This window comes from Chenopodium quinoa, unplaced genomic scaffold (assembly GCF_001683475.1).
Source record: "Chenopodium quinoa cultivar QQ74 unplaced genomic scaffold, ASM168347v1, whole genome shotgun sequence".
NCBI classification, from domain to species: domain Eukaryota; kingdom Viridiplantae; phylum Streptophyta; class Magnoliopsida; order Caryophyllales; family Amaranthaceae; genus Chenopodium; species Chenopodium quinoa.
Window position 1 is genome coordinate 2,673,651 of NW_018743783.1, and position 12,950 is coordinate 2,686,600.

General features: G+C 35.0%; 1 protein-coding gene across 1 annotated transcript; it reads left to right on the forward strand.

Moving 5' to 3' along the window:
- Positions 1–939: 939 nt before the first annotated feature.
- LOC110684749 lies at positions 940–7,836 on the forward strand. The gene is made up of 7 exons (XM_021861185.1): positions 940–1,071; positions 1,187–1,321; positions 1,367–1,435; positions 3,266–4,076; positions 4,146–4,507; positions 4,554–5,707; positions 7,461–7,836. Exons 1-7 carry the CDS (start codon positions 940–942, stop codon positions 7,834–7,836), a joined length of 3,039 nt encoding a protein of 1,012 aa, XP_021716877.1.
- The last annotated feature ends 5,114 nt before the right edge of the window (positions 7,837–12,950 follow it).

The following is a 12,950-nucleotide window of genomic DNA, read 5'->3' on the forward strand; positions in this document are numbered from 1 at the left end:
CCAAAAATCATATAACCTAGGAGGAGATCGATGTTGACATATCAAAAATGATGAAGTTCCTGAACCAATTCCCTCTTTAGATGATGATGATAATAGATTTTATCAAGACATAGAGTACACTTGGGCAAACATACAACATGCGTATGTGGATAGTAGTTCTAAGATGATATAGAAAGAATACACTAAAGGAAGGAAGGAATTTAAGAAATTTTCTGAAAAGGCTAAGGCTAATGGAAAGGGCAAGGGCAGGGAGAAAGCTAGTACTTATAAAGAAAGTAAAGATAGAGCAAGACAAAAGTTATTGCACTTGCTATTGGTGAAAAATTACCACCATCTCCTTAATGATGTCACTGATCCAAATAACACTGTAACTGATCCAAACAACATTATCACTGATCCAAATACCAAAACTAGCAATAATGATTTAAACCTGTTTGCTAGGAAATGCCAAAAGGCACAGCATTTATAAGGGTGTTTGATCGAGAAAAGTGTGTCTAAGCAACCTCAAATACAAAAAGCTTCAAAATGTGGTAGACTTTTAAGAAGAAAAGTTATCTTTGGGAATGAAAATGCTGATATGAGTGATGATAATGATGATTATAATGATGGAGATTTTGAAGAAGGTGAGAAAAGTTATGATTCTGAACCAAATTTGATCCCTAACAATTCAGACATCCTTGCAGATGAGTTAGAAGATGTTGGGAAGGTCCCACACATAGAAGACAATTGGGATCCTTTCCATTGTTATAGATTTATTGATGATGACAAAGTATAAGATTGGGGAAATGTATGAAGAGAAAAAATTTAGCAAAATCAGCTTAGTCCTTGGATGCTTTTCATTGACAAAAATCATCTTATAAAAACCCTAAAGGATTATGTTAATGTAGTGTATGCAGACAATAGGAGGTACAAAGTTACCTATTATGTCCAGTGTTATAAATGAGATTGCATGCTAGCAGGCTTACTGACGGCAAGGCATGGGCTATAAAGAAGATTTGGCTTGATATGCACAATTACAGGGGTTTGGAGACATATAACCTAATTTTTACTGTTAAATGGGCTGCAGTAAAGGTTATAGAAGATATCAGGGCTAATCAAAGATATCACTAGAAAGGCATTGAATGAGCTGCTATAATTAGAGGTTTTGCATATACATGAAATAGGCTTCTTTTTATAAGCTAAAGAGGTTGTCAATGATGAAGTTTTTGGTGGGCATGATGAGTCTTATGCTCAATTACCTACATATGCTGAAGTGGTCAAGGAGACTAATCAAGAATCTGCAGCATTTGTAGTTTCGCAAGAAAGTGAATACATAACAAGGGTGAATTTATACATCAACTGATTAATATCTTCTGCTGGACAATAGAAGGGGTTTCTCGGAGGTTTCAGACCCCTAATTGGTGTTGATGGGGCACATTTAAAAGGAAACTATGGGGTATATTTCTTTTTGCAATTGCATTGGATGGTAATAATAATGAGATTTACCCATTAGCTTATGTTGTTATGAGTGTTGAAGACAAAGAGCGTTGGTCTTACTTTTTCTGGCATATACACAACCTACTCAAGGACTTAGACAGGACAGATTGGACAATAATATATATCTGATAGACAAAAAAGGTAAATGATCTATCCTTTAATTCCCTTAGCTTCTGTAATTCAATCATTGTAATGTATTTTACTAATTTGCCTTTATAACTATTATAACAGGGAGTTGGTCTTGGTTTGAAACAAGTTTGTCCGGAAGCTAGAAGGAGATTTTGTTGCAGACATTTGAGCTGAAACTATAAAAAGGTCTTCCCAGACCAGGACCTTTAATGTATATCATATTCTAGAAGGCCTTCAATGCAACTTGTAAATACATTTTTAAAAAAGCAATTGAGACACTGGCGGATGTATTAAGGGGCATGGTGGGTCACAGAACCCACCATTTAAAAAAAAAAAAAAATTTGAAGTTATAATTTTTATATGAAATAACATGATGTTAATCTAAGATTAATTATTATTAATAAGCTTATAATTTATTATTATCTATAAAAATATAGTATAATTATAACTTAGATTTTCTAATCAATTTGGTTGCACTATGTGTTTCCACAATTTCTTATTATTATTTTCGTCGTTTACTGTGTATTATCACAAATTTTCATATGTGGCTGGCCACACCGTGTGGTCAGAGTTACTTATTTAGGGTTAACCCCTGACTGACCGAGCAACCCCTGACCAGGTAACCCTTGAACGAGTAACCCCTAAATAAGTAACCCCTGAACGACCGAGTAACGCTGGCCACACAATGTGACACACACTGGCGGGCTTGGTCTTAGACCTGGTGGGTCAAGTGACTCACCAGGCCCAAAAAAAAAAATTTAAGTTATTTTAAAAAAAAAAAAAAATTAAAATCAGTTTTCCCCAAAAAAACCAAACACGAATTCAGTTCAAGACTTCAAGCCCTAGCCTTCTTCAGTTCTTCTCTTCGCCATTGCCAATTCGCCTCTTCCCTTCAATCCTTCATCAATCATCTGCAACTCCAGTTCTTCACTTCTTCATCAAAGAGTAAGTTTGTAATTTTTATTGTTAATTTCTAATCTTCAATTTAATTCATTCTAATTAGTTAATTTTATTAAACTACAATCGCAATCTTCAATTTAATTCAGCCAATTCGCTATTTCGCTGTGCGGGCTGTGCTGCTGGCTGCTCCGCTGCTCGCCGACGCCTAGTCGCCTCAATCAGCGCCTGCCGCCTCCGGCACGGCAGTCCGGCAAGGTATGTTCATCAATTTATTCTTTTTTTTTTGTGAATTTTTTATCAAATTTGCATTACTTGTCTCTTAAAATTAGTATATACGGTGAATGTTCATTGAATTTGCATTATTTGTGTAAATTGTGTTTTGACTGTTAAATTGAACTTATTAGTTTATCTGTTTTACTGTTTATGTCATTATTTGAAATTGTGAATATGTGATGCCGGTATTGCCGGACATTGTGTAAGACAACAATTAGACTATTTAACTATTAGTGTAAGGAAGATTATAAATTTATAATTAGATTACAGTGTGGACTGGTTAGTGCTTAGTGGTGCTAGTCGCATATTCGGCTTGAAGTTCTGTATAGTCGTATAGATTAGTGGAGATATTAGTTTGTTGATTTTAGTCTTGTCAATTTTTTAAGCTTGTTAATTATTAGTTAGGATTGTAATCTTGTCAATTTTCTATTTGGATGATCTAATGATCTTTGTAAATAATTTTTCTGGGGAATATTGTTTGATTTAGTTGATTATTCATTCAATTTTCAGAATGAAGAGAAAACGCACTCCAAATGAAATGCAAAACATTACTAGCTTCTTTGCTAAAAAGAATCCTACTTCAACTTCTCTTCCACATCCAACACAAAATGAACAAACTATATCTCCGCCTCAACAACGTGAACAAACTATATCTCCACCTCAACAAAGTGAACAACATTCATCTCCATCTAATTATTCAACTCAAAATTCCCCTCAAAATGAACAAGGCCAATGTTCTCGTAATGCCCCAATCTTTGGTGAAAGATTAAGTGAACATGAATTTGCTAATCTTCCACAAGATCCAGGAAAGAGGAGAAAGATGAGTCAATTCCATAAAGATGATAGAGATTTAGTGAGAAGAATTTACATTCAAAGAAAGCCTTGTCAGCACAAAGACTTTATATTTCCTCAAACTTCAATTTTTGGCAAAAATCGTCGCTTTTGTGCTAAGTGGTTTGATACTTGGACTTGGCTTGAGTATAGTGTGGAAAAGGATGCTGCCTATTGTTTCCCTTGTTATCTATTCAAGGATGAAAATGCATTTGGAGGTGATGCTTTTGTTAGTGATGGTTTCAAATCATGGAATCGATCGGATTTAATAAGAAAACATGTGGGTAAGCACATGAGTGCACATAATAATGCAGTGTTAGCTATGGATTTTTTCAAGAAGCAAAAGTCAAGCATCACACAAGCCTTGACAAAACAAACCGCTGAGAGTACAAATGCATATAGGAAGCGACTTGAAGCTTCAATTGAAGCAATCCAATGGCTATTACTCCAAGGGTTGCCTTTCCGTGGTCATGATGAAAAATAAAGTTCCTTAAGAATAGGTAACTTTCTTTCACTTTTATCCCTTATTTCCAAAGGTAACCCTGAATATTCTAAAGTTTTTTTCAAAAATGCTCCTAGTAATTGTCAACTTACTTCTCCAAAAGTCCAAAAAGATATCATAAATGCATGTGCAAAAGAGACAACTAAAGCAAAGCTTGAAGATATTGATGGTGGTTTGTTTTCTATCCTTGCTGATGAGACCGCTGATGTTTCTGACAAGGAACAATTGGCTCTTTGTTTGAGATATGTTAATAGAAAGAGAGAAGTGTGTGAGTGTTTACTTGGTATTGTGCATGTTGTAAACACTGCTTCTTTGACTCTCAAAACTGCTATTGAATCCTTATTAATGGAGCATTCTTTGTCTTTCTCTCAACTACGGGGTCAAGGTTATGATGGGGCAAGTAATATGCAAGGTTCTATTAATGGCCTTAGGACTCTTATAGAGAATGAGTGTAAAGAAGCTTATTTTGTCCACCTGCTTTGCTCACCAACTTCAATTGACTCAAGTTGCACTTGCTAAAAAGAATTCAGATTGTGCTTGGTTATTTGTTGATGTACTTGCACCCCTGTTGAACTTTGTGGGGGGTTCACCAAAAAGGAAAGAGTTTCTTCGTGAAAATCAAGCTCAAAGAGTGGTGGATGCTTTGTCTCTAGGTGAACTTGAAACGGGTTCAGGTTTAAATCAAGAACGTGGATTAGGTAGACCTTGTGATACTCGTTGGGGATCTCACTTCAAGACAATCTTGAATGTACTTGATTTATTCCCTGTAATCCTTGGTTCTCTTGAGGATATTGCAAAAGTATCTGATACAATAGATTCTAATAGAGCTCAAACACTTACAAATCTTCTGATGTCCTTTGATTTTGTGTTTGTGGCACACTTGATGGTTAGTATATTTGCGATAACAAATGCTTTGAATGTGGCCTTACAAAAGCACGATCAAGACATTGTGAATGCAATGGCCATGGTTAATGTAACCAAGACTAATTTGCAAAAAATGAGAGATGAAGGATGGGATTCTCATATGGAACAGGTCATTTCTTTTATTGGTGACTATGACATTGCAGTTCCAGATATGGAGGCTAAATATGTTGTTCCCGGGAGGAGGTTGTTTCGAGGTAAATGCCCACAAGTGTCTAATTTACATCATTTTCGAGTTGAAGTTTTTTTTGGTGTCATTGATCTTCAATTGCAAGAACTTGAAAATCGATTTCCCGAAATAACTAAAGAACTACTTGTGTGTATGTCTTGTTTGAGTCCTGTGGATCGTTTTTCTAAGTTTGACAAGGAAAAATTGATTAAGCTTGCGAAATTCTATCCTAATGAATTTCCAAGTTCAGAATTGATAGTCTTTGGTCATACACTTGAGAGTTACATTTGTTCTATTAGAGGAGATGAAAGGTTTTGGAATTTGAAGGGTCTTAGTGAGCTTTCAATCAAATTGGTTGAAACGGGATTGTCTGAAACTCATGATAGGGTCTATTTACTTTTGAAGTTGGTGTTGCTTCTTCCTGTCGCAACGGCAAGTGTGGAAAGGGTATTTTCTGGCATGAAGCAAGTGAAAGACAAACTACGAAATAGTATGGGAGATCAAATGTTGAATGATTGTTTAATTACTTATTTGGAGAATGATTTGTTTTTGAATGTTAGCATGGAAGATATCATGAATCGATATCAAAACATGAAAACTTGTCGAGAACTATTGTAATAAGTTTGCATTACTATTTAGTTGTCTTTTGTAGTATTATATGAACATTTGGTTGTATTTTGTACTGTTTGAATAATTGGATGTATTTTTTAGTACTATTATTTGGTTGTTCGGTAATTTTTTTTTTTTACATACTTGATTATCGATTGTGAACCACCAGTCGGAAATTCCTGGGTCCGCCACTGGTGACACACAAAATGCGCTGGTGAATTATCAGGTGTTACCCTTTATTTATTAATTTTTCCATTTCATAAATAATCGTATATAATAGTTCCAAATTTATATATAATTTTCATAATATCAAATTGAAGAGATTGATTATAATATACACCTTAATGCAAAGTAAACCCAAATGACCCAATAATATCTTTCATAAAAAAAAGCGGTGCATAATAATTCTATCTTTATCTCCAATTTTCATAATATCAAACGAAGAGTTGGATTCAAAGTACACCCAATATTTTTTTTATTTGCTCATTTTTTTATAAATTGTTTAATTAGAAGGAACGATGGTGATAATATTTATTAATTTTAGAGAATGAATCTTTGTGAAGTAATGATTTTTACGTAGTATTTTTGTAAACAATGCATTTTTATTGAATAATACTCCATATAATGTTAATGGACGGTGCGTGGTGAACTGGTGACCTACCATCTATAAAATCCTAGATCCTCCACTGAATGGAGAGGCTACGAAAGGAAGGAGGTGAAGAAGTGATGAAATGGTTTGCCGACATAGGTGATCTATCAAAATGGAGAAAACACATGTTTGATCCAAATGTGTGTAATGACACCAACACATCAACTTTTGTGGAGAGTTTCAACTCATCCCTTAAGGTTGACAGGAGCATATACCTGTTTAAAATCTACTTCACTGTACATTATAAAAGTCGATCACATTTAGTGGCGGTTCCAGTATGGATTTAGTGGGTTCAGCTGAACCCATACAAGAATTGGAAAATTCTATCCAGTTTATTTTTAAAACAAAAATTACTTATATACAATACTATGCGCATGTATAGTATTATTTCCTGCAGCCCAGTGGTAATTTTTTCGCCTTTAATAACATTAGTCGCCGGTTCAAGACCCCCACACCATTTTTTTCCTATTTTTTTCACTTGCTTTTACTAACTTTCTTCTTTCGAACACTAAAAAATGAAGAATCCAGCTCAATTGCATTTCAAAATTTAATTTTTCTGTTAAATTAGTATGTGTACATCCGAATTATTAGTTTTAATTTGTATTTTGTATTATATTACTTTATTTTATTATATGTGTTTGGAGACTCCGAACCCATCAGGAAAAATTCCTGTAACTGCCACCGATCACATTCTCATTTCATTTGCATTAAGTGCCATATACTTATCTTCATTTATTTTGCCAATAGGAATTAGAAGAGTTTGCATGGTGAGAATAGCAGCTGGAATGAGAATGCAATAAGCTGGAATGATTTGATGGTGTGTGCCCCAAAATAGCAAAGCTAGTTAAGGACATCAGCAAGGCCACTACAACTTGCAAAGCACATATACCAGTCAAGTCCGGGGAGTATGAGTTTCATTAGGGTAAATTTCATCTCCCTTTAAGCTTGAACAACAAAATATGCTCCTATGGGGCTTGGAAACTCTCTAGAATACCTTGCAGGCATGCTATAAGGGCAATGGATCATGTAAAGGTTGACCGTTACAATTACATAAGCTATTGGTATTCTGTGGAGACATACAAGAAAGTATATAACTACCATATTCATCTAGTGCCTGATATTAGTCAGTGGCCATCTATGGATGCTTTCCCTAACATTTTTCCACCTAAAATGAAAAGAGGGGTTCGTAGATCCAGTGTAAATAGAAAAACGGAACAAGGAGAGGATGTACTTGGGAAAAGATCAAGGATAGTAAAGTACAAGAAATGTGATTGTATTGGTCACAACTCTAGGTACTGCATAGGAGGGTTAACTGGTAAGGAACTAAGGGCAATAGATGAGCCAATTGTGGTGACAAACCTTAGGGTTAGAGATTAGTCAAAGGAAGCTAGGGAAAAGGCTAAGGAACTAACTCAACAATTTGCTACAAAGATTACTACTTCATAACTGCAGAGTCAACCACAAAGCCACTTAGAAAGCCAGATTTAGTTTTATCTGCATCAAATGAATTTGTTTAGAGGTAGTACGGCACTTTAAGTAACATAACTAGATTTAGTTTGCTCTGAATGGTTGTGTTTTTGAACCTTAAATTGCAACTATAAATTGTAATCACTTTCGGCACTTAGTTTTCTTTTGACAGTTGGTTATGTAAGCAATTTATTTTGCAATGATTTGGAAGTGCATTTGGTTTTGGAACAATTGATGATGAATGAACAATTACTTACACATTTTCATATGGTCTTTCTTTATTGAATAGAACAATATAACATAGTTACATTATATGAAAGCTACAACTAGTAAAACTAAATATATAACAACAACATTTTTCACAACTAAATGGACAAAGTCAGCAAATTCATTTGTTTTCTTCACAAACTCATTGAATTCTTCCCTTAGAAGTTGAACAGTTGTACCTTCAGGTGTATTACCGACCCTAACTCCTTTTTCCCTGTTAATGTAAATATTGTTCTTTACCAACAAGTCAAAGACCTATTCTTGTTCTAGAGTAATAAGGGGTTGCCCCTCTTGTTATTAGTTGTAAAAGATTAATAACCTCGCTAACGTAACACAACAAAACGGTAACGAAGTTTTCCTCAAAGAAGTTAAGCAAGTTGGATTGCTAAAGAAACGAGTAGATAAACATATGACAAAAGATGCAAGTGTTCCCCATTAATTGAAATATGTAGTAAGGTTTACAATTGTACAAGTTGAAGGAAAGGTTACCTCCATGTTCATACAATTGGAAGGGATGATTGATCTTCAATACATGCTAAAAAACTAAACTATTGCTTGGCTACTAAGCTAGGGAAAACTAAGGAAGCTAAAAAGAAAGCTTAAAGTAAATGAAATGCTTTTGTTGATTGATTTGCTAATGCCTTTCCCTTGAGAATTCTCTCCTATTTATAAGCAACCTTGAGGCGGTATCTTCCATTAACCTCAATAACAACTAGACGGTTATAACTCTTGGCGCTAATCTTCCTTTAAATTTTGAAGTACTTGTCTTTAAACTGGTTTAACTTTTACTTCTTGGGCTTTATAATTGGACCTTGTTTATGAGCCATACCTTCATCACTAGACCGAGCCTTCAAAGTCTATTTCTCCTTAGTCAACATGCATAAGTCAAGATAAGTCAAAATTTTTAATTTTGGGTATAATAAGTGCCCCCTGATTTGAACGGTTGATGGCATTTGAAACCAAACAAATTATAACTTGTCTTATAAAAATAAAGAAGTATTGCGTGTGTTCGAATGCCAATAAAGATAATATAGAGCATTAAACACTAACTTCAATTTCATTAGATAATTAAATAGATACAAAGATAGAGCATTTGAAAACATGAAAGTATTGAATTGTGTATGCTCTTTAAATTAAGGCTATATATATAGAGGAATATATTTATTAAGTTGCCTTCTAATATCTAGGATCATCCTTAATATTTTCCAATGCCCTCTTCAGACCAAGATCGTCAAGATAAGCCTCAAATTCACCATCGCTTGGTTCCAACTGTTCCCAACTGATCTTGATGTTATTGATTATCTCCTCATCCCAACACTGGCATGTACATTTTTACATTAGAGTATGCATTTTCTCCTTTGGTTCCTCTGGTCACATTAACTTTATAGTATTTGCTAGAGAAGGGAATTGTCCTAGCTTTCAACTTCTTTACGAATGAAGGCAAAAAAACTGATTTGATCTCTCTGGCCCACCCCTTGCAAACTAAGGCAGCGTTTGACCTATCGCCCAGATCAATTTTAGGGAGGATATAATTCCTCAAGACATTAGGATTGGAACCCACTAAGAAGGCACTAGGACCAGCATGACCTTCTTCGTCCTCTAAAATTTCTGGTTTCTCTCCCCATCGCTTGTTAATCCTCCTGTTCAAGCGATTTCTTTTTCTATCCATGGCTAAGTGATGATTTGGATATTCGCAAGGATACTGCAAAGTGCCTACTTCGTGAAGGACCTCATTCACGATGAAGACTTCAATTCCTTGAATTTCATTGTTATCGCCAATATGTAGTATATATCTCAATGGGAATTAAATTGTCAGCCATTAAATACTACATATATAATTATATGTTCAATACTTTCATGATACTAACAAGATTAATATAAAGCTTAAACATGATACTAACAAGAACAATTATTGTAGAATTAATTAAACTAAAAGAATAATTCAATCTACTTAATTATGTCGATTGCAACTGTAGGAAATTTTTCTAACTCGACATTTTGAGCCCCACTGTGTTCATGCTTTAGGCATGGCGGCGCTCCAAGGGAAGGAAGCTAGACATAGAAGAGTCTCCAATAAGTTATAGGAACTTGTAAACCGTTCACGGGTGCGAAGGTTACACCCCATTCACGATCACGGAGATCGCTAACTCCATAGTGGTCAGGAACCACGACTGGATATTCAGGGATGATTGTACGAATCAAACCTATAAGAGATTGAACCCGCCCTAAATAGGCATCTACTCAATTCTTATAATATTCATGTGCGTTTTCCGATCAACATACATACATCAAGTTAGCCCTAAACCTATTTAATCTATGCTGGCTGATTATTAATGCACAATCAAATCTATTATTGGTGATCACTTGAATTAAAACCATATTAGCCTAAAATCAAATTATTAATTATCTTATTAGGTGTGATTTCAAGTACAAATTCCCTTTAAACCTACAAAAAGGGGCGTAATCAAGCAATAACAATCAATCATGAACAATCAAGCAGCATATAATTGACACAACAATCATCATCATACTTAAAATCATCAAAACATGATTAGCAAGATCCTAGGCATGATACTAAACGGTTTAATAGCAAATCCTAACATGTCACTAATAATAAAAAATCAAAGCTTAACCCTAAACATGATGTTAGAAATATTAGTTAACACCCTAAACATGATACTAGGAATCAAAACAACATCCTAACATGATACTAGGAATTAAAATAATATCCTAAACATGATTTCTACTCCCAAAGTCAAGGAATAAGGATAGTAGATCTACTCACTTTGATGCTCCTCCCTTCTTGCTATCAAAACAATAAACACGTTAGTAACTTCAAGAAATATTAAATCAACAAAGTAAATAAATCAAATAATAATTGAAATAGAGATTTGGGACCAAACCCTCAGAACTATCAACCTTTCACGTCAAGGTCAAAGGCAACGTCGAGGATGGCTAGGAGTATTCAAATCTCGTGAGGGAAGTATGGTATTTGTTGAGAAGAGTCTCAAAGATGTGTTTAGAGGTGTGTTTAGGGTAGGTTAAGAATATGAAGAATTAAAAGACAAAGAGAATATTAAAAGGGTATTGATGATGATTGTTGGTTAATGAAAACGGGGTGATACGACCTCTATTTATAGGGAAAAAAGAGAGTTAAAACAATCAGAAAAGAGTCAGAATTCAAATCAAAGTAATACAGGTCTCATCGCGGCGCGACAGCCTTTTCACGACGCGACAGGTCCATCGCGACACGATGAGCCTATCATGGCGCGATGGTGCTGTCGCTTAGCGATGGTTTTAAAAAAGATAAAGTTTGTACGGATTTAACTTCCCAATCGGATTGGTTAACCAAATACCTGTACGTATTCTATATTGACCGGGATTAGGATTATTGAAAAACAGATGTTTTATCCGATATAAAATTCTTAAATCTCTATCTTTTTGAAAACAGGAAAAATTAGAACCTTCTAGAGGATTCTAGAAGCTCACAATAAATCCTAATGGGTTTAATGGGATTAAGGTCAATGGACCTCCACATGATCATTGTGTCGTAGGTAAGGTTTGGTTCGGGCTCGGTTTAATATTTTAGCCATAACTTATTGGTTATAAGTTGGATTTGGGCTTATAATATATCATTGGAAAGATCTTTTCAATCTCCATCCAAATAAACAATAATTGGACTAAGATAAAGGACCAAATTTGACTGGTTCGGACATTTTCTTGAATTGGACACGAAATAACTGATTTTGAGGACACGAAATAAATGATTTTGATTTAAAACATTTAAAGAAAGGTTAGAAATGGTTAAGGATAAAAGAAAATTCACAAGACTCTTCACCTAACTCGATAATCAAAGACGTGGAAGGTACTCATCACAGGGTTTGGTTTTTGGGGAGACACAATCAGGTGTCTAAAGAAGCCCCCACTTTGACAGAGTTTGGAGAAACGTAAGTTTTGAAAACAAAAGTCAAAGTAAGTCGATAGAGACGGAAAATGATTCAGAACGTTCTGCGATACTAAACCATTCTTTTAACGCCGATACCTGCAGAAAGTATCAATTTTACAAATAAAAGTTGAATCAATTTTGCTGAGCATATGTCCCTAGGTTACATCATTTTTTCTGAATCAAAGTTGTTTTACGTGACAATCTCCACATCCTAGGGAGCGCCATTGTTGTGATTCGCCATCTTCAAATCAAAGTGACAAACATCGTCTAAGATTGCAGTGCTTCGCCATCTTCAAATCAAAGTGACAATGTCGTCGAAGATTGCAGTGCTTCGCTATCTTCAAATCAAAGGGGGACAACCTCCACATCCTAGGGAATGTTGTCAAAGATCGCAGTGCTTTGCTATCTTCAAATCAAATGGGGACAACCTCCACATCATAGTGAACATTGTCGAAGACCACTACTCCTTGAGCCGACTTCAAATCTTCTCGCCTTCACTCCTTGGAAGTGGTAGCTTCTTCCTCCTTGGAAAATCTACCGTAAAACCTCATTCCTCAAGGTTTTACCGAGCTTTAAATTGATTTACGTAGAAAACTTCCATCCTAGGAATTATTTGTGATTATGATCAATCACTAATCAATGCTCAAATGTGCTTAATCAATTCTGAAGTGTACTCAATCAATCAATAAGGTGATCGTCATCAGGCCGATCATCAATTAAAATTGTAATCTGGCCGATTACTAATCAAATCAAATCAAATATTTATCAGTTGCTTACCATGAGGCTCAAAAGAGTCAAATACGCATTAGGA

Excerpts from the sequence above, each read along its gene's own strand:
- LOC110684749 (XM_021861185.1), top strand. The coding sequence starts at position 940 with ATGAGATTGCATGCTAGCAGGCTTACTGACGGCAAGGCATGGGCTATA. Across the intron at positions 1,436-3,265 it reads ATTTAAAAGGAAACTATGGG|TTGATTATTCATTCAATTTT; the intron begins GTATATTTCTTT and ends TGTTTGATTTAG. Across the intron at positions 4,508-4,553 it reads GGGGTCAAGGTTATGATGGG|AGAATGAGTGTAAAGAAGCT; the intron begins GCAAGTAATATG and ends GGACTCTTATAG.